The 26,762-nt window shown below is 33.8% G+C and overlaps 1 protein-coding gene across 2 annotated transcripts; it reads left to right on the top strand.

Annotated features, from left to right (window-relative positions):
- The first annotated feature begins 11,612 nt into the window (after positions 1-11,612).
- LOC123198899 (transcriptional corepressor SEUSS-like) lies at positions 11,613-26,266 on the top strand. 2 transcript variants are annotated; one of them, XM_044613701.1, is made up of 11 exons: positions 11,613-12,039; positions 12,779-14,093; positions 14,180-14,299; positions 14,989-15,037; positions 15,415-15,629; positions 15,721-15,789; positions 18,125-18,219; positions 19,377-19,470; positions 21,863-21,932; positions 24,772-25,374; positions 25,405-26,266. In XM_044613701.1, the coding sequence occupies exons 2-11, from the start codon at positions 13,059-13,061 to the stop codon at positions 25,842-25,844; spliced, it is 2,790 nt and encodes a 929-aa protein (XP_044469636.1). In that variant the 5' UTR covers positions 11,613-12,039; positions 12,779-13,058; the 3' UTR covers positions 25,845-26,266. The 2 variants fall into 2 exon arrangements, with proteins under 2 accessions (XP_044469636.1, XP_044469634.1); XM_044613699.1 differs by having other exon boundaries at positions 11,614-12,039; positions 24,772-26,266.
- Positions 26,267-26,762: the final 496 nt, after the last annotated feature.

Below are 26,762 nucleotides of genomic sequence, written 5' to 3'. Positions count from 1 at the left end.
TTAGTCTTCTTAAGTATGGATTGATATTAAATCTTATATTCAGCCAACAAATCTTATTATAATATTTGTCAGATCACATTGTCATGAGTGTGATTGGTTGGATTGTGCCATCCCAACTGCAATTTTGACTATATGATTCAAGTCATATTTGTTAGAATGCATCATCTTATATATGATTTTGGGAGTCATCCATCTAGTAGAGAGATTGTATTTGTGAAAGCACTACTCCAACCATTTGGAATAGTATAATTAAATTTTTTATTCTTTAATTGAAAATATAATTTCAGGTAATTAATTAATTAATTAATTATCATGTTGGTGAAGAAAATTAATTTATTTTATATTTAAAAAGTTGGGTGAAAATTTGTATTAAATATAATTTTGTAAAATATAAATTTTATATTTGCATTTAGACTAAGAACTTCTTACATTTTTGTGGTTGCAAATAAAGATATTAATGTCCACTTAACAGCTTTCTAATTACTGGGTTGCCTGCCATTAAATCAAAGTAAAATTTAAGATTATATATGTATTTATGCAAATTTAAGATTAAAGGGTAAAATTTAACAACTTATCGTCTTCTCATAGAAAGGGAAATAGAGTGTTAGAAATGAAACAATGGAGATGCAAGTGGGACCAACAACATTACTATATAAATGTAGTAGAGGATAGATTCTGTGCAGAAGATAAAAGGACAATTTCAGCCCCAATTTTCAATTTTTGATTCCCATTAGAAAATATAGAATCGTGGAGTAAAAGGTTTTAGGTTTGAGATTAAGTTAGTAACACATGACGAATAAATTTTTGCCGAATTTGATATAATGATTATGAAGTTAATTATTAGACTTATAATTTTATTTATTTGGTGTGATTAGTTCAACTCTAAAAAGATACTTGATCAAATAAGGTTTTCTTGTTATCATTAAAAAAAACTATGTTCATTTAAGAATACTAATTTATATATTAATGATAATATATTATTATATAATTGAATGATTTTGAATTAAAAATAATATTAAATTCAATTATATAATAACACATTATTATTAATACTTAAATTAATATTTATTATACATACATCTCTCTATGTATGTACAGTGACACTTAGTGTTGGTTAAGTATTTTTGTGTCATCCCACCATAAATATTTGTTGCTCATGGGGACAAGTTGGGCAAGGGGATCATTCTTTTTCTATAGGGTTGGGACGGAGATTTTCTATTATCGGAATTGAACTAACTGAATTTGAAGATTATATTTTTAGGTGGTTTTTGGGTGTTTGAATAAGGAAGAAAAATAAATTAAAAACCAAACAAAGAATTCCAAGATGTAAAGGTCAAACCATGATCAAGGAGGAGCTTTACCATTAATTTTAGGTAGGGGTTGAATACAAGATTAGACACAATAAAAAGGAGCTCTGAATTTCTTTTCTGTTATTTAAAATCTCTTATTTTTTATTACATAGATGATATCCTATTTATTAAGTCTTGGAACATACTCTAAGGTTAATAATAACTAATTAATAGATTTGAATAATGACCAAGTACAACTTACTATACCATTTATAAAACTGAAATAACAAGACAAATATCAAGAAATTAAACAGAAGACTACAATTTCATATAACTTGAAATTTTGATGTCGGTTGATGTTTGCACATAGACTTGGCAGTGGGTCTGACATGACCCACTTTTTTTGGACATGACCCAGCTTTATGTTAGGGTCTTGCAAGAAGGTAAAAAGGTTAGCAAGATATGATTTTAAATAAAAAATAATATTTTTTGCAAAAAGTCTATAAAAAACCTTATAAAAGCATGACCTGTCGTTGCATAAGCTATTTCTTAGGTTGTGTTATGAGTCTTGAGATTTGATGGGTTGACAGGACCCATCAAAACTCACATTTTTGTTAGACTTGGTATCAAACAACATGATATTTGATATATTTATTTTTTTGTCATTTTTGGTCTAGCACAACATAACTCAACCCATTGTTACCTTTAATCGCACATGTTAGTTTTGATTTCTTCTTCCTTGTATTACTTATCAAGCAAAAGTTCTCAAATTTAAAGTGATCATCTTATAGTTAATAGGATGATTTAAGGTCCAAACCGTTGTCTTGGAATTTTCTTAGGTCATGTATTCGGTTCAGACTGAAAGAGGGGTGTGCGGTGTACCCATTTCATTCTCTTTAAGTTGATGATGATTTAATCCAAAAATGCATCAAAGTGTCCTACTTGAGTTCCAGTAACAACATATAAAAGGGAATTGAGTAAAAGATAAACGAATAACAAGTAATGTAAAGATTATTGATCTTGCTCCAAAAATGCATTAGCGTGGGGGCCAAGGAGCAGGGAGAGGAATGTTTCATCTAGCAGGAATGGGGAATGAGAAATTTGACCCACCCCACTCATCACTGTCTTTATTTTTTGACAAAAAAGAAAACTCTCTCTTCAAATTCTTAAAAATTAACACTCTCACCCCCCAAACAGTGATTATATAAGTAAAAAATAATATGGTGCAATGAGTACAAAGAAGAGATAATTTTGAATTAACGACTAAGAATTTAAGCAAAGAACTATAAGTTTAAACCAGATGATTAACTTTATTTATCGAATCGTTAATAATTTGGACAAATAATTGGAAGTATTAATATTACAATAACAGGTATGAGTTTTGAAACAACAAACTTTCTTTTACATTTCAAAAAATGATCACTCTCACCTCTTGAATACAATGGTGAATCCAAAGTAAAACACAGGGGTTCAATATTGAATAAAAGTTAAATATGAGAGTCAATTAAAATAATAATGAAATCTGAGAAGAGTCAATGTAAATTTGTAAGAACAATAAATTTAAGGCCAAATAACTATTTCCCACCCAAGGTATGCTACAATCTAAAGTTTTTACCCTTTAACTATGGAAACACCAAATACCCACTCATGGTCGGTTAAGGTGATAAATTTAATCTCATTTTCCCTCTTAAAAGTTTAAAAACTAACATTTTTTCCCTAAGCTAAGTTTGAAAAGATCGCATTTCCCCCCCTAGGGTTTATTTCCAAACCCTTTCACTTTCTCTGGCACTATCACTGGCCGTCTTCCCCTCCCGACGGTTTCTCTTCCACCGACAGCCCCCCTCAACTCCACCCCAACCCATTCGGCACAGAGAGACGTCGTCTGGGAAGAGAAATCATCTTCCCAGATGAAGACGACTCGTCTTCCCAGAGGACGACGAGTCGTCTCGTCTTCATCTGGGAAGACGATTGTCTTCCCAGATGACGACGACTGGGAAGACGAAGAACTTCGTCTTCCATGGCTTCTTCGATGCTGATCGGGCGTTCAAATAGGAGGAAAAAGATCGCCGGAAGGAGAAGATGCTTCGGGAGGGAGATGCCGTCAGCAATGGAGCTGGAGATGTCATCGGAGATTTCAAAATGAAACCCTAGGGTGAAATTGCGATTTTTTAAAACTTAGGCTGGAGGAAAATTTTAGTTTTTAAAGTTTAAGGGTGCAAAAGTGGATTCTATTTTAGTTTTTTTTTAATATTATAGAGAAAATGACGATTTTACCCTTACCACCGTTAGGGTTTTGTTAAATTTAACCGGTCATGGGTGGATATTTGATGTTTCCATAGTTAAAGGGTGGAAACTTGAGATTACAACATACCTTGGGTGGGAAATAGTCGTTTGGCCTAAATTTAAACTAATGGTTTTTCAAACTCAAGGTCAACTTATTACCTTTGCCTTACCTTAGGTCTCTTACTGTTTGAATAACTTTTCTTGAGTTGAATTTAGCACAACATAATAATTAAATTTTTTATGAATGAAATATTGAGAGTTAAACCAGGGATTGAAAGTTTTATTTAAATAATAGGTGGTTCTAACTAGAATCCATTTTTGTTTTAGCCAAAATGACTAGGCCATTATTTTAGCTAAAATGACCATGACTAAAGATTTGAAAATCAGGCTGGCTGATTGTACTAAGTTAATCAGGTTGATTATGTTAATTTGCAATTCAATATCATGTTGACATTAATATTTGATTTTGACAATTTTTTTCTTTTATAATGAGACTCGAACTCAAGTTTTAGTATTAGCAAAATATGGTGCAACATCAACAAACCTCAAATTTAATTATACATTTAAACAATGTTGTGATATAGTCAACCCATCAATTCAATCAATCGAATTGAAAAAGACTCAAACTTTCAATCAGTCGGATTGAAAAAGGCTATAATTATCTAATCTGAGATTATTGTATTTCTTAGATGTAAAAGAGATTAGTTATTTATTCAAAATATATAATTTATATTATTGTTACATTTAACTTATCATTAGTTGTACCATCACAATACTGTATAGCATATCCTCCAATCATACACAATTATAGTAAGGCCAAATGACTATTTCCCATTTAAAGTATGTTATTTTTCCAAGTTTTCTCTTTTAATTTTGAAAATCTCAAATACCTATCTATCACTGGTTAAAATTAAAGGTAGTAAAAATAAACTAAAATATAATTTCTTTTTCCTCCCCTAAACTTTAAAAACTAAAATTTTTCCCCAACCGAAGTTTTAAAAAATGTCAGTTTCCCCTTAGGGTTTAGTTTCCAGATCTTTGACACCAAATCTAGTGTCATTGTCGATCGTCTCTCCCTCTTGAAGTTTTCTCTCCCTCCAACGATCTCTCTTCACCCATTTGAACGTTTGATCGACGTCGAATGAGGCTTAGGAGACGACAGGAAGACAAAGTTGTCATCTTCATTTGGGAAGACGAAGAGCTTTGTCTTCCCTGACGAAGCTCTTCGTCTTTTGTCATCTCCCAAGCCTCATTCGACGTCGATCGAACATCCAAATGAGTGGAGAGAGATCGCCAGAGGGAGAGGAAGCTTTAAGAGGGAGAGACACCGACAATAACGGTGAATTTGACGTCAGAGATCTAAAAACTAAACCTTAAGAGAAACTGTTATTTTTTAAAACTTAGGTTGAGAGGAAACGTTTAGTTTTTAAAGTTTAAGGGATGAACAGAAATAAAATTTTAAGGGGTTAAAGTTTTATTAATTTTAATTGTTCATGGGTGGGTATTTGAAATTTTTAAAGTTAAAGGGAGAAAACTTTGGAAAACAACATACTTAAGGTGGGAAATAGTCCTTTGGCCTTATAGTAATATCAATTTAGCTAAAGAAATCCACAAAATATAAGAACCACCGTACTTACCTCTCTTCCATAGTCAAAAAGCGGTCTTTGTGTGACAAGGTCAATGTCCCCAAGACTCTTTCATGTTCTTTGGCTTCACCACCCTCAAAATCTCAAACCTCTCTCTTTGTTTACTTGAAAGAAAGTGGTAGAATGGTGAGCCAAAACACGTCTGAGTTCTTTTATTTTTCAATGAAAACAACGTACATGGTCGTGGTAACCATATACACGGGCATGTATGTCATTACATATAAATGATAGTTTATAAAACAACGCAAAACTGATCTTTATCCAAAATTCAAATACATTAACTATACACGAGCATGTACTCCAATATACATAGGCGTGTATGTCTCCCTTGCTTAGCCAATTTTCTTATATCATGAGAGAAAAAACCATTTTGCCCTTACCGATGCATACATGAGCATGTGGCCTTCCCACACATCCGTGCAACCTCAAAAACACTTATACACAATAAAACAAGCATATTAAAAGGCAAAAATACAAAATTAACCTTGGACAAACTTGAAGATATTACACTAGAAATTAAAATCACTTAATCAAAAGGAACACTGTACTTACCTCGTTTCCGATGATAAAACAACTTTTTCACATGGCAAGAATTCCCCTTCAATGAACCTTTGGTCCTTCTTGGCTCTTCAAACTCTCTTTAACCCTCAATTTGCTCTTTGACTTTACTAAAAATATATCAGAAAAATTATTTTGCCAAATGCATTTGAAACCTTTTATTTTTGATTAAAAAACACTATATATGATTGTATAAACCATATACATGAGTGCGTAAACCATTACTCAATAATGATAGTTTTCGAAATCATTGCGAAACTACTCCTTATCCAAAATTCAAACGTGTTAACCACACATTTATGTCTTCTAGATTTAGCCAATTTTCATACATTTAGTGGAAAAAGACCATTTTGCCTTTGCCAACACACACCAGCATGTGGCCTTTCGACACAGTTTTGCAACCCAATAACCACACATACAATAAATAAACATATTTTAAAAGGCAAAAAGATATAAATACCCTTTGACATACCTATAAGTGTTACAATCCATCGCTACCTCTCGATTGAATGCACCTCAAGTTGGTACCTTATTGTTTTGACCATTAACTTGTACCATAGCGGTCATATACAACTCTGTCATCCTTGCCATTGTCATCATCAAAATCAACATTCACATTACATATTTCATCTTTTTTTAGGTCGCATTGGGGTTGTGTTATTTCCACATTAACTTATCATAATAGTGATCCCTTTTCACTAAAGTAGAAAATCCATCTGTATGTTGTTCATCATAATACTCTTATGGCCAAAAGACTATTTTCTACCCAAGGTATGTTGAAAAGACAAATTCCCACTCGTTAAGTTTGAAAAAGTCAAATACCCATTCATCATCTATTTTATGTTGGTGTCTTTTGATTGTTTTTCAAAATAAATTACTGATTTACCTTTTTCTAATGCAATGACAAAAATGTAGGATCGAATGGCTTAAGAGGGGGGGTGAATCAGTAATTTATTCAAAATTGAGAATTAAAACAATTTATTCAAATCAATGAATGTTGCCTATTTTTAATCAAATTTATGAGAATAACTAAAATGTTTCAAATAATCAATACAATAAAAATAACATAACATAAAGTATGAGTTTAAGGGAAGAGAAAATCAAACACGCGATGTATAGTGGTTCGGCTCAACCCGGCCTACGTCCACTCTTCCAAGCTTTCTCCCTTGGAGTATTCCACTAATCCTTAGTTGATCAAAACCTCAACCAAGCTTTTCTTTACAACCAAAATAGCTTCCAAGGTGCTATTAACCTTTACAAATGTTAAACCTCAATTTCTCTCACTAGAAATTTTCTAATCTCTCCAAGAGTGAATTTCACTCTTTTATAGCACGAATTTTAGTACGAAATTGAAATATGCTCTCTCTCAAAGAGTGTATATGAAAGTTAAAGTTTAATACAACCCAATGCAAATGAAATTACAAAGTGTATAAGCAAGGGTTTTGATTAGAGAGAAGAATTTACAAATGAATAGCTCAAAAACTAATTTGCTCTCAAATATATAAAAGTTTTTGGTGGCAAAAGTTCTTTTCGAATGAATTTGATTGAGTTTATATAGGGGAAAATGAGGAAAGTTACCATTATGCACAAAGAATAACCGTTTTAGTTTTCCAGAAAATGCACAATTCGGTCGATCGGATGTAATTTGGTCAACTGGATGTGACGTGGCACTTCTGTGGAGCTTACGTGGCACTAACTGTTGGAAAATTCAAACCAAAATTCGATCGATCGAATTTAATTCGGTTGACCGAATTTCTAGAAGCCAAAATACATGGCTTCTGGACAATTCGGAAGCTGATTCGATCGGTCAAATTCGGTCGATCAAATTTTATTATATTTTACCCCCTAAATTTTTAAAAATTATAATTTGACCCCTAAAACTTTGAAAAGTGACAATTTAACCCATTTTTGAAAATTCTTTCAAAACCAACTTTAAGATATGAAAATGTAGTGCACAAAACTTCATCATTTTAAATGAATTAATAAACTTTGGAGAAAAAATTGGCTTAACCCAATAAGTTTGAAAAATGACATTTTAACCCAAAATGTGAAAGATATGAAAATGAGTTTTCAAGTGAGCTATCCCATGCAAATAAATATTCTAATCAAAACGAATGCTCTAAATTACAAACATGTCTACCTAAACTTGAGTTTTACTTTAAATCTTCAAGAATTCTTCACTTGAGTCTTATCTTATATTTTCATCTTGAAACTCCTTCAAGTGCATTAGATAAATTCTTGCAATCTAAGCTCACACTCAAGTAAAATCATTAGTTAATATGCTTAGGGACACATTAGTTTGTTATCATCAAAATAAGAGCATAATGACTCATTGAGTCAACAAAAAACACCCCGTTAAATAATACACATTTGAATTATATATTTATACTTTGTTTAATTGAATATATAAAATTACTTTTATATTAAAAATTGAAATTTACTAAATATAATAAAGATTAATTTAATTTATCAGTTTAATTTACCAATTTATTGCAATTTACCAATATAATTAATTTCCCATGACACGAATCTCATTATACATCTTAACATCATCTCTTCCATCTTCCAATAAATATGCACACACAAGATCCTTAATCATAGAGTATCCTTCGTTTATTATTTTTATACTTCATTAAATTCATCAAGAAAGTCTTTTAATCCAACAATCTATTAAATATTTTGAAAAAAATATTAGTTCATAAATATATAATATTAAGAAATAAATATACAATACCATTCAAAGAGAATTCTAAAATGTTGATTATTTCATTTATAGATTTTTTTTGTTATGTGTTAAATGACAATCTTACCCTTCACATGTTAATTTATGGCAATCAATTTCTTACCGTTAATTTAATATTTAAAATTAACAAAAACATTTTATAGATGAGTATTTGGTTTTTTCGAACTTATCAAGTGACAATTCATTATTTGGGTAAACCTTGGATGGAAAATAGTCTTTTAACTTATTCTTCCTGAAATTTTGTTATTCTTTATTTACAATATTTATAAGTGTTTAAACATATATGGTTCTTAAGGGTAAAAATTTTGGTAAAACGAATATTAATTCGGGTTCTTACCTATATTCGTATAATTTATAGTGTATTGACTAATATTGTCTAGACTTCTAAAAAATTAGGTTATTTAAAGTAATTTTTCCTTTTTATGTAAAAAAAAAAATACATTATTTAAAATTTTATTTATCTTTATATTATTGTTAGACTCGATAATTTATGTCATTGGGTCATATTTATATCATGTCAGTTTGAGTTTATGTCAGAGACCTTCAACTCTAACTTGAATTGAATTAAAATTGTATCAAAATTTTTTAACCTTAACTTAACTCTTTAATATTCAAGTTGACCCAATCTGACCCAATTTGACCTGAAATTATATATTGTTTTTACTCTTCAAAAATGTTTTTATTGTTTTAACTTCTTCACCAAATTACCCTGCCCTATTACTAATCAAACATACAATATATCATTTTGTTTTATTGATGAATGGTCCAAAAATTTACATATGAAGACTTTTAAAGCATGTCAATAATTTGATTAGCCAAATAAAATTCTTACGACTTAATAATAATATAAAATATTTAAATAAAAATAAAAATATGAATAATTATAATGAAACAAAGATATAGCTATATGTAGTATGTAAAGATTTCAAATTCTTACTATAAAAATATAACATATAATTATAATATATGTAAGACTTTTAAAAAACACGTCTATAATCTGACTAATAAAATCAAATTCTTTCTACTTAACAATAAAATACATTATTTAAATAAAAATAAACAATAATATAAGTAATTATAATTATATAAAAATACAACTCTATGCAATCTATTAAAGTAATATTTTTTTAAAACATTTGTATCGATTTGGATCGTACTGTATTACTTTTGTGTAAATTTTAACACTATCTGATTTTATTTTGAATTGTATCGAATTAATCTGAAATAAATTTCGTATAAAAAAATTAACTCTAATCTAATATTTTTCATATCGTATCATATCAGATTAATAGATTGTATTGAAAATTATAAGCTCTAATTTTTACAATTTTTATTTTGTCAAAAATGGTTTGTAAGGAATTGATTGGTACCTTTTATACAAATATTTTTTCCTCCCTTTCAAAGAACTAATAATAATAAAAAACAAAACGGTCTTAAAACCTTTGTTAATAAGTAATATTGAGTAACCAATTTATTTATCTATTATTTTTAATTAAAAAATCCTTTTTTTTTTTTTAAATTTTAAAGTAAATATTTACATGGCACAAGAAAACAAATCCACAGGTAAACAATTTAAGCTCATCCTCAGAAAGGAGGACATCGAAACACAAGTATAAAACTATGCAAGCCATAGTCCCCATTGCACACGTAACAACGAGAAGAAACATCTAAATTATGAAGCAGAAAGGCCCCAGAGAGACCAACAACCAAACACAGAAGAGGAAAATAGCCCTTCCAACTACTGGAGTACAAAACAGCACCCTAGACACCGAGAAGCAGAGAACCAAGCCAAAACCAGAGAGCAAACCATTTGGACCAGGGAGGACCCATTGACAGAAGAAAGAAAGAAGTTATCACAAAACTACGGAGAGAACAGCAGATCACATTTCGCATCCACAGCAGCCAACGGGAGAACAGCATCCACTCAAGTTTCACTCCACCAACGAGCTGCAGGAGAAACCAGGAAAGACCCAGCTGTATTTAGAATTTATTAACTATAACATGCCCAGGCTTAGAAGCATAAAAAATTATAAGAAAAATAAATTAAAAGTGTTTACAAGAAACACATACATATAAATCATGCAATAAACCTGTCCCACCATAGGTATCCAAGCATAAATATCCAACCAGAAAACAATAAAATTATATGGCCAAAAGGACTTTTTCTCACCCAAGTTTTAGTGCATTCTAAATTTTACATCTATAAAGTTTAGAAAACCCAAAATCTCACTTAATGATCAATTACTGTTAAAATTTTGTATTAGAGATAGAGGTAAAATCGTTATTTTATTAATAATATTAAAAAAATAAAATTTATTAAATTTTTCTCCTTATATTTTAAAAACTAACAATTTCACCACTTTTTAAAGTTTTTTAACTTTTAAAAGTAACATTTTTCTCCCAAAATTTAGAGTTTATTTTTCAAACGCTTTCCAACCACTAACAACGACACTTTAACCCATATCTCTAACCACCAGATCTTCGCTCTCTGATGCAAAAAGACGTTACAAAGACACTTCTTTGTTGATTCTAGATGAATCGATAAAGTTGACGAAGACTCATCTTCCTCGATTCTTTTGGAATCGATCAAGATGCATTTTCATCGCGTCTTCTGGAAGCTCCAAAGAGATGCAAGGTAGCCAAAAATTCATGGGTTGAAACGTCATCTCTAATGGTCGGAGATGGTGGTTGAAGAGTATTTGAAAAATGAACCTTAAGTTTTAGAAAGAAAAATATTATTTTTAAAAATTAGAAAATTTTAGATAGAGGTGATGTTGTTAGTTTTTAAAAATTTAAAAAAAAAATTAATAAATTTTATATTTTTTAAATATTATTATTTTTTAATAAAACTTAGCTTATAGGTAAAATTTTAAATTTTTTAAATCTTGTAAATATATATTTATATTGGCATCGAAACTTGGATGGGAAATAATTCATTGGTTTTTTTTATTTTTGTCCAATAAGTACAGAGATGATAGATATTTAAGGCTTTTAAGCATAAAAACAAAGAGGAGAAAATTTTGGAAAATAAAAAATTCAACCCAATCCAAAGGATATTTGACGTCCGCAACTGCGAGGACACAACTCAACAGCAGTGAGCAAGCAATGCAAAACCATTATCTTTTTCTTTTTTTGGGTAATTAAAATCATTACTCCTTCTCTCTCTGAATTTATAAATATAAATACCAAAGTACAGAGAGCGCAACAAAACGAGAAGCCTAGTACTATCAACTGAAGCAAAAAGCGAAAAAAGAAACCTCTAAAACAATAAAATATTGGTACCCAGAGAGCTCAGTTTGTGCCAGCATGTCTCAAGATTGAAGAGGAAACCCACCATTTATTATTATTATTATTATATTTTTAATCAATTTAATTTATTGCCAAAGAATCATTTATTTGAGCGCAGCAGGACCAGACAGGAGTTTTATTAATAAATATGCATATGGGTTTTCGGTTTTGTTTGGTCTTGCTTCATTAGGATCATAAATCTTTGTCAAGATTCTCAAGATTGCTGACCTCTGTAAGTACTATTCCTCTGTCTTTTTTATTTCTGAATTGGGTTCTTTCTTTTTACTTTAAAAGTTCTTTTTTGGGCTTTTGGAGTTAAATTTTGGGTTTTTTTTTTTTTTTGTGTGTGGAATTGTTGAATTTGGTTGGTGAAATGAAGGGTTTTGTTTGTCAATTTGTGTGGTGTTTATTTGGTTTCTGGGCTTGTGAATGTAGTGGTGTTTTGTGAGTTTCTAGGTGTTTTCTTTTGGTTTTTGTGAAATTTTGTTCTGTTCGTTAGCTGAGAAAGTGAGGTAAAGGGAAGGTAAATTTTGAATGTCTAAGTGTTTTTTTGGTTGTTGGAAAATTTGAAAAGGGATATGAAAGACCTTTTTGTTGTCTCGGGCTCAGTTGTTTGAAGGCTTCTCTATAATTGAAATTTGTGTCCTGACTGAGGGGAAGTTTTTTTTTCCCTGCATTTTCTTGGTAAACAATCGGACCCAGTTTTGACACTCCTGTCTCTATTTTAACAAGAATAGTAGTTTCTCATTCTTTTATTTTTGGATTTTTGTTGCTTTGAACTTTGAGTTGAGCTAGTGAGGTATGTTGTTTGTAAAGAGTAACTCATTCAGACTGATGATACGGCTTCAAGTTTGTTTCTTGGTGTGTGCTTTGTGTTATGGTTCAAGGTTAAATTTTTGTAGATATTTGTAGCTTTACCAGGGTTTGGCTTGTCAGATATTTTCGTTAATGCTCATCTGTAATTGCTACAGCTTATGGCTTAAGCACTCCTTTTCTGGTTCTGTGAAAATTGGCTCCAATAACTTATCCTCAGATGAGCCTATGGAAGGTTTGTAGATTCTATTGCAACATGGTGAGATATTTGAAGTGTTGAGCTTTGAGTAGGAGAGTACTCATGCTGCTGGGTTGATCAAAATATTGAGTTTTGCTTGCCAAGGTGCGTAGAAAAGCTTTCATGAATATCTGGGCACTGTTAAGTGATGTGGTGCTTGGTCATTTTTGGTGAATACATTTAGTTCTGGTTTCTTCAAAATGGTTCCATCAGGAACTCCAGTTGGCAGTTCCCAGTCTATTTCATCTGCAGTTCTACAAAATAACTCTGCTATTTTGGGGTCTCAACGAGGTCCAGTGCCTCCTCAAGCCACATTTTCTTCAGTTATCTCTCCAAGAGCTCCGTATAATATGAACTTGATTGGGAATAATGCCAGCATTTCCACACTTTTCAGTCAAACTTTTGGGAATGGCGCAAAAAACACCAGCCCATCTGGCTTGAGCGGTTTCCAACGTGGAACTACTGATGCTATGGCTGACTCTAATCCCCTTTCTGTTGTATCAACTGACGTTGGCATTAGTGCTTTGCGATCATCAATTGCTGCACCAAACATGGCAAATTCTGGTTCATCTGGCCAAGCCGCCCAAAACCAGCATATGTCAAATTCTTCTGGAAACATGATGTTGTTGGATCAGCAGCAGTCTCAAGTTCAAAAGTTTGAGCAACAAAATTTGCAGCACAATCAGCAATTGATGCAGCAGTTCCCTTTGTCACATGGCCAATCACAACCACAGCACCATATCCACTCGAATCTAGGAGAATTTACTGGCATGAACTCTATTAAGCTGGAGTCACACACAATGAATGATCAGATTGGCCCACAGCAATCGTTGCATTCTTTGAGAAATTCGGGCCCAGTGAAGATAGAGCTGCAACATAACCAGATTGGAAAAAGGATAGGACCTGTCAAACTGGAACCACATCTTGACCAAGCAATGCTGTTGCAGCAGCAGCAGCAACAACAACAACTGCAACAGCAACAACAACAACAACAGCAGCAACCATTCCCCAACTTTTCAGGGCAGTCTTCTCAACCTTCCATTTCACAGATAAATTTTCTGCAACAACAGCGTGTTTTGCAACTGCAACAACAGCAGCAGCAACAGCTATTGAAGGCTCTTCCTCAGCAACGCCCTCAACTACAGCAGCAGTTTCAACAGCATAATTTTCCTAGTCCAGGAATGTGTGCTAGGCGTTTGACGCAATACATGTATCAGCAGCAGCACAGACCAGATGTAAGATTTTCTCATTCTGCTGATGAATACTTTTATCTACTTTTGCTGTTTTAGTAATCTTACCGTCAGTTTGATGCTTTCTACAGGATAACAATATTGATTTCTGGCGGAAATTTGTTGCTGAGTTTTTTGCCCCCAATGCTAGGAAAAGATGGTGTGTGTCAATGTATGGAAATAGCCGCCAAACTAGTGGTGTTTTCCCTCAGGTATGCTATTTTAACATAGTGCAGACAAAATGTGCTTTTTGTGAAAGCCCAATTGCTCTGTAACTAACAGAAATAAAGACTGGTCTTGGGCAACATCGGTTAGAGCTGGATTTGAGCAAAGCTTAGTTCGACCTTGGGCCAACTCAAGCTCGGTTCGATAATGTAGCCGAGCCAAAAAGATTAAAACGACGTCATTTTGATGTGTATTGATCAAAATGTCATTTTATTCAATTCGAATTGAATTTTTCCAAGTTTATGAGCTTGATGAGTTCAAACACCTCTTGAGCTTAATAGAATTAAACTCTTAGGCTTGAGCTCGAGTTTGCTTGAGCTCGAGTTTGCTTGAGCCAAGCTCATTTCAGGTTCAAGTTTGCTTAAGCCGAGCTCGAAAGTGAATTCGAACAAGTTCGGCTTGAATCCAACCCTAACATGAGTGGGAATATTTTGTCTTCCCTAAGCCACAAAATTTTTGCATTTTAACCCTACGAAAAGGATACTTTTTTGTTCACTTTATATTCATTTGTGCCAAACTGTGATGATGCTTTCACTTAAGGGTGTACTAAAGTATACATGTGCTCTCATGGGTGGGCCAAGGCTCTTGTTGCCTTCTAATTGTCTTTTATGTTTCTAGTTTCCCTTGAAATTATGATTTATTATCTATGTGAGAGAGCTAATTGCAATTTATGCAGGATACATGGCATTGTGAAATATGCAACCAGAAGCCAGGACGTGGTTTTGGTATGTTAATTCTATGTACTCTTAAATACTTATGCATTTTCTCCTTGTTTCAATAGTATGACAATAAATTGTAAAGGGAAGGAAGAAATTAATCTGATGATTTACAGTTTAAGTATTCAAAATGAGTTAAGAATCTTATTCTAATGAACAAGTTCATTTGGTTTCATTCAGTCTTTTGGAAACTTAATATTAATTGCAGACCTGCAAGGAAAAGGAAAAGATAAACATTAGCAAATCAAATTGGCTGAATATGACCTGAAAATGGGCTGTGTAGAAGTTGAAGTAGGAACATCTCTCTCATTTTGCTACATTGAAATTGAAATGTATTTACTTGTCAAAATTTTTCTATGCAAATCTTGTTTTTGCGGTAATTTCAGAGACAACTGTTGAAGTTTTGCCAAGATTATTTAAAGTCAAGTATGACAGTGGCACTTTGGAAGAACTTCTCTATGTTGATATGCCTCGTGAACATCAGAATGGAACAGGTCAAATTGTACTTGACTATGCCAAAGCAATTCAAGAAAGTGTTTTTGAGCACCTTCGTGTAGTACGTGATGGTCAACTTCGTATTGTTTTTTCTCCAGATCTTAAGGTTGAGTGATCTTGAATTCCCTCTGCTATAGGAAATCTAAACTTGTGCATGTCTTGTTTTATAAAGAATTTACTTTATTCATCTTTGCCAGATATGCTCTTGGGAGTTCTGTGCACGGCGTCATGAGGAGCTTTTCCCTCGAAGATTGATTATACCACAGGTTAAAAAATTTTAATTCCTTGTTCTATAATATATATCATATTTTCGTCTTGTAGGGATTTGAAGACTTTGTTTACTTGTATTAACTTGACCTAGATAAGCCATTATGTTATATTGACATAATTAGTTGTATGGATTCTGCGGCATACCTGAACTTGTGATAATGCCTTCTGCAAGAATTGTATCATTACTGGAGATGATTTCCACTGCTAGATGTCTGACAGTAATAATATTTGTATAAAATGTATATGAATAGGCTGTTTAATAGAGATTATGGAGGGATTGTAAAAGACAGAATTGTTATGAATAAATATAAATGCTTTATTGAATAGGAATTGTGCAGAGTACACTTTTTTTTATTGAATAAAACCAGAGAACAAAGATAACCAATACACTTGGTACTGCTGTAACAGTGAACCAGTGTCCCTAGGCCTAAGCCCCCAAACCCAACCTAATGACTTGTGTCTTTTCTGGATGTCCTCCACCCAAGCGTTCATCTCCTTCAAGTCTTGACCACCAGGATCTGTCTCAGTCATGCTTGTGTGATTATCCAGATGTGTTTCCATGCTAATCTGATATGCTTCCTTATTTGTGTGATTATCTTGATGTCCTTCCAAGTTTGTGTGATTGTTATCCATGTATTGCTTTTCTTCAATAGTTGCCATCTGGATTTGAGCTATCGGAGATGCAATTCCTATTTTACCCTTCCTCTGATAAGTCTTGACTATTGGAGGTTTATCAGTACTCTCCCCCAGATGTTTCACCTTGTCCTCAAGTTGAAAAGCAGGAAAATGGTTGCAAGGGTTTCTATGCATGTCCACCTTCAATTCATTTATGCTGCCAAATTGATACATGGGTGGGGCAAGTGGGCCTAATTGAAAGTGTGATGTACATAAAAGGCCTGAATGTAAGTAGGCTTGGGTTTGGAGGGAGAGATGAATTTTATTTAGGTAAGTTGGGTTGGATTGGTGTACTTGGGCCTAGGTGTAAAACATTTGAGTTGTTGTGGTCCAATTAGGTTTTAGATCGGGGCTTGGTCTTGGGTTATTATTATATAGGCTAGCTGGGTTTAACTTATTATTAGATTGGGTTGGATGCAAGTATGATGAGCTTAGATAATTAAGTACGAGGATTGGGTTGAGCGGTGGATTAGAAATAAAAAGGGTGTACTTAGATGGGTTGACGTGTGAACAAAAGACACATATCAGGTTTAGGCCATGTTGGGTCTCTTGTTTGGGTTGTGTTTTGTGGACACAATCTCCTTTCTCTTCGCTTTCTTTTCTAGTTTCATCCTTCTTTGACTTATTTAAGACGGAATCATGACAGTGAAATGATTGAACAAATTCCGATGGATGGGCTTCATCGGAAGCAATTGAATTTCCTTTGGAATATGCCACCTTGATCAAATTAGCTTGGAATTTATCAGAATTTGTTTTTTCACAACCAGAAATTGGTGTTTCCTTGTCGAAATCTTCCATTTTAGCTAAATGAGTTTCTCTTTCTTCTTGTTTCTTATCAAATACGATTATGATGCTATCTTCATCCAATTCGTCCTCTTCCACTATAAGAACCACTCATGACTTATAGTCACAGTTGTGATTGGGTTTTTCTATTCTTTCACAACAAAGACAAATTCTATTCGCCTACATTGTTTGGATCTCCACTTGTGTCAATTGTTGAAAAAACCTCCATCTTCCATTTTCATCTTGCATCATATTAACTATCCCCATTCTCAAAATCATACTGCTCTGATACCATTTTGGTGGAGACTTCAATAGAAATATTATATTGAATAAATAATACTAACAATAAATAAGAGGTGTTAGCTCCTCCTCTAAGGTCGTAGCCTCCTTATTAGCCAATGGCTGCCCAAAAACCCAAATAACAAATATTTTCCTCCCCTATTACAATACTCACTCCCCTTTATATAACTCATTAAATACTATCCTAATAATATCTTTATAAAATATTATACTATAAATATTATCCTAATATCCTAATCTTATCATAATATTAAATATCTTATCTTAATTATATATTTTATCTTAATCTAATATTATCTTAATCAATTAATATTATTATTATTATTTATTATAATTCGGTCCTAACAGATTCTTTCATTACATAAGTTGAACTAGTTGTCACTTGTTCAGTTTATCTCTTCTCTCTTGCTCTCAAGTCTTTTAAGTTATTTAATTTATTTCTGTCCATTTGGATACATCTTTTACTCATAGTTGTGTGCTTCATTCTTAGTTTGTAAGGTGGTGTTTTATATTATTGATGCTGGTATTTACTCTCATATATGGGGGCACTTGATTCAAGTAAACTTCTTCCAGGTAAGTCAACTTGGGGCTGCTGCACAAAAATACCAAGCTTCTGCTCAGAATGGAGCCAACTCATCGACTCCTGATTTACTAAATAATTGTAACGCGTGAGTTATTTGCTTTTGTAATTTGATGTATTATTTTTTTCCCACTTTGTATTTTAAATAGTGTGGCGATTCACATGCTTCATTTGTATTCTTCTGAGTACTATTTTCAACAACATCCTTGTTCTTAAATAATGTTGGGTAATTAATTGTTCCTTGTAATTTTTCTAATTTGTGTGTAAATATACATCCATTTTGGTATTGTCTTGTGAGCGGTTGAATAGCCACTTAAGTTTAAGGTTGGCTGTTTGAGTATGGTGTTGCTATTTGATTTGGCTAGCAGTCAATTTCTGGGGTCTTTTGACAATAATTTAACTCTGTCAAATCAGTGCTTTCTCCTTTAATTGGAAGTACAGGGGATATTAAGGAGAGTAAAAATTGGTAGTATGCAGAATCAATTCTTTAAACCTCCTTGAATTCAATATTTTAGAGGTTTTTTGTGATTTTTGTTTCATCTTTCTTCTGAACTGCTGCTTCCTAATATGGGTAGACATAGATATGCAAATTGCCAACGCATGTTTTGCTAAGCCTTCTCCATTCCTTAGTCTTGTCTTGTCTTACACATAGCAATATAGTCTTTGTAATTTTAAGGTAGCTTGCATGTTTCTCTTTTGTATGATTATGAGATTTATGGTGAGTGTATAGAAATTCCAAAACTGTATATGAGTTTCTTAAGCTGGTACTTGTTATGGCAGAATTATTACTGTCTTACCAATTCTAAGTTTATATTCTGGAAAATTGACACACTGTACCTCAAGTCATGCTTTTTGCTGTAGTTGTTTATGGTTATGTTTTGAAGCTTTACCAAGCATGTATTGATGAAGTCTAATGAGAGACATTGTCCTTAATTTTTTTCTTAACATTTATGAGCCTAGATCTATCCTATAACAATTTCAATGATCTGCCTTTGCCTATGTGTTCACAGAGGTTGATCACTAAGTTCCAATAGTGAAACAGACTTTAAACTATGTCTTGTATATATATGTCACAATATAGTGTATAAGGATCATGTGCAGTGTCCTGTTCTAGAGTTTTGCATTGATTTATTTTATTCTCTCTCTGCTAATAAATTAACTATTTATAGCATCTGATGTCAAACTTTTATGTCTATTGTGTTACATTTAGCAACTTTTATTGATCGAAATATCTTATTTTCTCAGGTTTCTAGCTTCTGCTCGGCAATTAGCAAAAACTTTGGAGGTGCCTTTAGTTAATGATTTAGGATATACAAAGAGATTTGTAAGGTGTCTTCAGGTATATGAAATACTACCACTGCTCTCTTCACAGTCATTCTGAATTATAAGATTTGATATGGCTTGTATCTTATGTTTCAAGTCTGTTGAATTTATGCTATTGGTTGTCAGCTAATTGTTATTGTTTTGTGCTAATTACTCAGACACGGTTTATCTGAAAACCTTGATCACCTTCCACATCAAGAACTTTCTTTACTCCTCTTTTTTTATTTGCTTTTTTAAAACCTTTTTGCCTTGCGGGATTTCTTTGCGACACAACCTGCTTACACAAGTGCATTGAAAAGATTGACTTCTGTGGTATTGTATACCAAACATCCCACTTAAATTGTATGCCTTAGATTGAATACACGAGTACAATATTGCTTGGATGTTTTATAAAACATGTAAAATAAATTAATAGAATGAGATACAACAGTTGACCTCATTTTGGTGAATGTCAAAGAGACATGAATTCTTCCTCATGTCTCTTTTAATATGTTCTGTAATTTGTTTTATAATAAATCAAGTCTTACCAGAGCATAATTCTATTGACTATATTTTATGTGGTCAATTAATGTTTGGAGCATAAGATTTTCCTTTTAAGAACCAAATATTTAACTACATCTATTAGATTGGTAGCAGTAGAAGAAAATGGAATTGCTGAACATTAATAAGTGAGAAGGATTATTGATATTAATGGGGGAGGATACAATTGGATGGCAAAAAAGATTGCTTCAAAAGGAGAAATAATTCAGTATGTTGAAATTAAATGCCAAAACCCTTGATAATAAAGTTAAAAAGAAAAAGATGAAAAAGAAAATTGTGGAAAAGCACCTGATGTGTAATGCAACTAGAATCAGTCAAGGGCTTTTGTTTTCTTTTTCCAAAGCATAAAGTAGTATTCTTCATGCACTACCGAATCACTTGCAAAAGTTCATAAATGAGGTCATATTGGGCTTTATTGGTCAGTGGATCAGTAACATCTATGAGTGTTGTGCAATTGTGAGTTTATTGAAGCATTTCATTAATGTTATTAGATTTAGATGTGGGATACTGAACTGTTCAATGGTTAAGTGAAATGCAAATCATGACCAATAATCAAATAGAAAACTGCAAAAGGAAGGATAAGTGATAATAGAAGGAGAAACCTAAAGAGAGAGAGGCTCAAGATGCAAGCAAACTTGTAAGTCAAATTAGGAATTAATGTAGTCATTCTTTTTATTTTCTCTCTCTCTCTCTCTCTTTATATAATACACACACACACACACACACACCCCTAAGAGTATTCGAAGATGACCTGTTTTACGTCATGGTGCATGATCTGTAGAAAAAATGAAGAGACGTCTAATCATCTTTACCTTCATGAGATAATGGCTTCAAGTTTTGTGGCCTAATTCATGCGAGGAAGCCAATTTCTTCTCGGTTAGGTTGGTTTCTTGTGACTTGGCTTATGGAGAACATTATTGCTTTTGGCTAGGGAAGGAAGCCACGCAATATAAAGCCAGGATTCTTTGGAAATGTGCAGTCCTTTGGTGGTATGGCAAGAAAAAAGTGATAGTGGTTCCTAAGATAGAACAAAGGAAGATATTAATTGCTAGTGTGATAGTCACCTTTTTGTCTCATTAGGGGTCTTGCTTTCACAATACTTTCTAAATACATCTTTTGTCTTTATCCATCTAAATTAAGGAGTATTGGGTTAAATGTTATTTATTCTATGATTTGTTTTGATTCAAGTATGTGATTGTTGTACTTTCTGGATTATAGACAAAAGTTTTATGATCATATTTGTTCTACGTCTTGATACTGCTGACTTTGGATGCTTTTGATTTCTAGGTGGATTCTTTGACTAGAGTTGTCTTCATTTTGATCAGTGTTCATCTTTTAGTTTCTTATGTAAAGGAATGCAAGTTGATCAGGATTATCTGACTAACCTTGAAACCAACTCAAGTAAGGATCCCTAAAGGAGAGACTAAATAGGAACCTAACTTTGTATTTGTTGGAAGTCTACTTCAACATCATGGAGATTTCTATTTCAGATGTGCTCCTAAACTCATTACTCAAAGCATCCATTTTGCTTCAACCGCAAGGAATATGACTTCTAGAAGTAATATTTATTTATTTATTTTTTTTGTGATGGCAGAAATTGAATTAGAAGTGCAAATCAAACATAGGCCTTTGGAACATCTTTTTGCTTTTTTTGTTGACAATAAAGGTTAACACTAGGGGCAATTTGGACTAGGGGGTTTTATTCCAATAATATGGGATCATGATGGTATTTAATAGATTTGATTGTGACAATCATTTATTGTTAATATTAAGTTATTTGTCATGCTAGAAAAATGATGACTTAGCTTAGCCCTTTATTAAGGAATTTGTGACTCAAAATATCTTTATTTTTGCTTGGTAAATTGCAGATATCAGAGGTGGTTAATAGCATGAAGGATTTGATGGACTGTAGCCGGGAGACAGGAAAGGGACCTATGGGTAAGCTTTACAGATTTCCCCTATTTTCCTGGTTTAGTAGATCTTCATTCATATTACATGATTTATCTGATGTCATTGTTTCAAATATATTTTCTTTTTGTTCAATGGGAATAGAGGAAGGGTGGTTTGGAAGGGTGATGAACTGTGAGTCTGGGACTATGGTGGTGCTGGTTTATACTTTCTGTAGAGATCTAAATTTTGAACATTATAATATTCATTTCCTAAATCAAATGATTGTTGAATAGGATGGTTGACAACTACAGAGAGAGTATATGTGCCTTTGCAGAGTGCATGACTTCAATATGACAGTTTCCATTCTTCATCTGGTATATTCGCTATGTTTCATTTATTTAAGCTAAAAGAAGAATAGTGTAAAAGAGTCACCATTAGGAGTTTTGATGGTGTATTTGTCAACGGGGACATGTCTCTGTGTGGCCTATTCATTGCCAGAAGTCATTTTATCTGTTTGATATGAAATAGGTTGATTACTAAAGAAAAAATAGATTATAAAATGATCCCTCAAGGTTTACTTGGCTAGGGTTCCAAATTGTATGTCATAGTTCAAGATACACAACAGCCTCGGTCTTGCAAAACATCTCTAATAGGAGAATCCAATTGGTGTGAAGGTAACTTCTTTTTTAAAACTTTATGAAGCATTAGCAAGTTAAATTGATGGGGGCCTTAGTCATAATCCGGTTCAAAAATGAATAGTTGGGGTTACGCCGCTTTCTGTTTAAGGGATTAAAGGTTAGACTGGAGATTATTAGGACAACACAGCCAGCATTGACGAAAATGAAATATGGGGGCAGCCATAAGAAGGTTTAAGGATGATTCAGACACAAACAAAAGAAAGAAGCAAATGGGTCATCATGATATGATCCTATGTTTGTTTCCATGCCGCATTGATGGTGTCCCTGGCTCATGGAGCTACAATGGCAACTTTTGCTAGTTTTCAGAAGCAGACATCAAGAGTGACTGGACACACTAGACACTGAGTTTTTGTATCTATTTTAGTGAAGTGACCATGCATTGAGCTCCATCCATCCAGGCATCCAGCAGGTGTATGTATGGCCCCTTGGAATGTGTGGTGACCTCGTGAAGCAAATACACGAAGTTGATTTTATCAGTTTTATGGTAACTAACTTTTCTGACACCTGGCAAATTCTTCTGCCATGTACTGAATTGTTCCTAAATACGTGACAAGAGAAACTGATCTGTACTGTAGTAAACTTACTGCTGCCATGCACTGATGAGCATAACCCAATGTAAGGCCTCCCTATTCTTATCACCAAGGCTGAAACCTTTGGTGGCTAGTAATGTTGGCTAGATAAATGAGCTTTTCAACAGAAACAGATTCTTCTTTAATTTTGCTTCTGAGCAAGGAGTTCTTCAAAGTCTAAAAGGTGTACGAACATCCAAGCATTGTAGAAAACTTAGCTATACTGATTAAAGATTATTTATATGAGTGGCATGCCTATGACTCATCATCAATGCCTTCCTAGTGTCATGGGTATAGAGTTTCGATGCAGTGGAATGGCCCATGCGGTACCCCTACATCAATCTTGAGTGGGTGTAAGCCTACATGTACACCCTTTGATTGGCTTGAGGTTTACTAGTTTCATCTTGCCATGGACTCATTAGGGGAGTGATTTCAGCTAAGATGACTTAATCCCTTCTTCATCGTCTAAGATGAAGGACTCCTGTTGGCTGAGCTCCTAAACTCCTCTTTCATGGAGCCTGTCCCTCCTAAGGAGTCTTATGAAGCATTACCAATGTGATAGAAGGAAACACATCTCATTTTCTTGGACGTCACATCTCACATGAGTGCTTCAGAAAAGCACACAACCTTGTACACTCTCTACACTCTGCTTTTGTCACATTGTTGTGGAATAAGGTCTAGAGATTAGGTTTGTAATCTAATAAATAATAGTCTCCATAGAAATCCTTTGATCTTAGCTATGAGTTCACAAAATTTCTTCATTGGGGGCTGTTGCAATACTCCAAAATCTTGGTAGATAGAAAACTTATGTATTATAATATCCTAAGTATATGGCCCAAAGAGACATGAACCTTTTTCCTTAAAATTAGAATCAAGGGTGTGAACCACATATTTCAGTCATTGGTTCTAAAGTGAACAGATAGCAAGCTATGTGATGATTTTCCTCTGAAAATCTGATTCGGTGAATGAATTGTTGAATTGGTGATCTGCACCTGTTCTTTTCCTAGAATGAAACTGTTTTCTGGTAAACTGGATGATGAGCTTCTCTCCTCATGGCCATGGTTCTGCTGTTTACGAGCCTGTTTTCATTTTCCTGGGGTTTGTTGGCATTTAGGATTTGGTAGTTACTCTGCTTCAGTCACAAATGAGCTTGAATCCCCTCCTTGGTATACATTCTTTATTCTTGCAAGATTTCATACCTTATCGAAGTGGATTTCCTAGGTGGATGTGATGTGATGACATACTAAATCAATCTTATCTCATATTTTGCTAGAATACTGACTTTTCGTATGGTTGAAGTCCATAAAAGACATTTTTGGTAAGTTTTAATATGCAGCTTTTCTTATTGGACATGAGTGGCTCCTTTCTCAGTATACTTGTCTTCTCTGGGTTATCATTATCCTAGTAGAAGTGTTGTAACTGATGTTTTTTATTGGTTATTGATAGGCTGTTCTCTAGTTTATATCATGTTTGATAGTTGGATATTTCTTTTGCTCTGGATGTGTCTAGATTGGTCTTTAGGTAAAGTTTCAATCTTGGTAGAGATATCATGATTCATTACTGATTGGTGCATTACCAGTTTACCATATTTTTATTTACATCTGATTTTGTCTCGTTCAGAAGCTTTGGCCCAATTTCCTCGAAGGAGCAGCACAGATCCATCATCCGAGCTTCATTTACCTCAACCACCAGAGGAGCGGCAACAGGTTGTAGGACACAATTTGAATAATGATCATCATTCTGTACAGGCAAGTGCTGTTCACCCTTCTACAAGCAATGGTGCTGCAAGTGTGAACAACTCCCAATGCCTGTCATCCATCTCTGGTTCTAACACAGCCATCGTTGGGCTTCTTCGCCAGAATTCTATGAATTCTCAAATTGAGAACTTGATGAATAATCCTACCAGTCCTTATCCTGGGACTGCTGTTCAGATACCATCTGCTGGGTCCTCAACTACTATGCCACCAGCTCAAGCCAATCCCCCTTCCCCTTTCTCATGCACAACACCATCCTCTTCTAATAACCCCCCTCAAAGTTCTCAAAATGTGATAGCAGCATCGGCCACTAGAAATAACATCAGTCCAGTGAATTCATCGGTACAAATCCCAGTTCAGCTGCAATCTCAGTCAAATGGGTTTGATCCAAATGAATCCGAAAACTCTTTTGAGAAGGTTATTCAAGAAATATTGAGTTCAACACATGTAAGCACAGCAGGTAGCACAGTTGGTTCTACACAGGACAACATGAGCACAGTTTGTTCTGCACAGAACATGAACACAGTTGGCTCTGTACTGAACATGTCCACAGTTGGCTCTTTACAGAACAATATGAACTCTGTTGGTTCTGCACAGAACAATCTGAAGAATGTTAATGGGATGGTGCAGTTTAGTCGTAATTCAGTCAGTAACAGCAATTGCCTAGTGAGTAATGGTACACTCATTACCAATTCAGGCTTTGGCAATGGAGGATTTGTGAACTTGGGTGGTGGGATTGGTCTTGCTGCCACTGCTTCTGGAATAAGAGGTGCCCATGGAACTAACTTTGGGCCCTTGAATGGGAAGGCAGATCTGCAATTGATGCCACAAGATACAAGCGTGAACTATCAGCAACAGGAAATGACCAACCGTTTTCGTAATGGCCTGAGAACTGTAAATGGCTTCAATAACCTCCCAACCGAATGGAAATTGCCTTGAAGATCTTTCATTGTGGGTTGTGCTGATAGATTGTGTTCATGTTGAAAGTTGAAAGCAACATATGTTAATGGAGCTGTGGTGGTGATGGTGGTGGTGATAAAAGGGGTTGTGCTGTGTTGAAGTGGGTTTTCGTATTGCTGCTACTAATGGTTATAGGAAACTATAGAGGAGCTTAATGGGTTTCAATTAGAAAATTTACAATATGTTGTCATTTAGTCGGCCTTGTTTCTTCCTTGTGTACTGAAAGCGTACCTTGTTTTCAAAAAGTTTCCCATTTGAGGCCTGTTACTGTGTAATGTACATAGTTTCCCTATCAGGGTTGTTCCTGTAAAACAGCTTCAAAATGGGAACCAATTTCCCGGCTTTTCTGCAGTGGAATGGGACCACAGTCTATAGTTACAATGAAATGCTGTATTAGTTTATTTTCACTTGTGTATGTGTGTGTGTCTTTAGATTAAAGAAAAGGGAGACCTTATTCGCTCATGTATGTGTATGCATTTGATCAAGGTAGACTTTAAAACAGCTTGCATATTTTCTCCATGGAAGCAGTCAAGTTAGCCTTTGGAACAGCCCCAATGATTCTCTGTTCCATTCTGGAAGAGCAACATAGTTGAGATGCTCAGCTCCTTATTGAGGGGATATGGAAGGATAATCATCGAATTTGCCTTATTTTTCTGCTAATTCATCCTTCTACATGTTGCCTTAAACTACTCCACCATAGCTGGATATTTACTCCCCACTGTTTAGCTCGTTTAAGCTGGAATTTCTCACAACTTATGCTAGACAAGTCCATAGGCTAGGCCGACCGAGCCGAGCCGAGCCGAGCCAAGCCTTAGACTTGTATAGTGATAGGCCTTTGGATTGAGCCGGTTTATATAATTTTTACGACTCAAAGCCCAACCCTATATATACCGATAA

The sequence above is a fragment of the Mangifera indica genome, chromosome 16 (genome assembly GCF_011075055.1).
Source record: "Mangifera indica cultivar Alphonso chromosome 16, CATAS_Mindica_2.1, whole genome shotgun sequence".
Lineage (NCBI taxonomy): Eukaryota > Viridiplantae > Streptophyta > Magnoliopsida > Sapindales > Anacardiaceae > Mangifera > Mangifera indica.
The sequence above is the reverse complement of the archived record's forward strand: the minus strand, read 5'-3'. Positions and strand labels throughout refer to the sequence as shown.

Coding starts and splice junctions, on each gene's coding strand:
- LOC123198899 (XM_044613699.1), top strand. CDS start 13,059: ATGGTTCCATCAGGAACTCCAGTTGGCAGTTCCCAGTCTATTTCATCT. Junction 15,038..15,414: donor GAAGCCAGGACGTGGTTTTG/GTATGTTAATTC, acceptor CGGTAATTTCAG/AGACAACTGTTGAAGTTTTG. Junction 21,933..24,771: donor GACAGGAAAGGGACCTATGG/GTAAGCTTTACA, acceptor TGTCTCGTTCAG/AAGCTTTGGCCCAATTTCCT.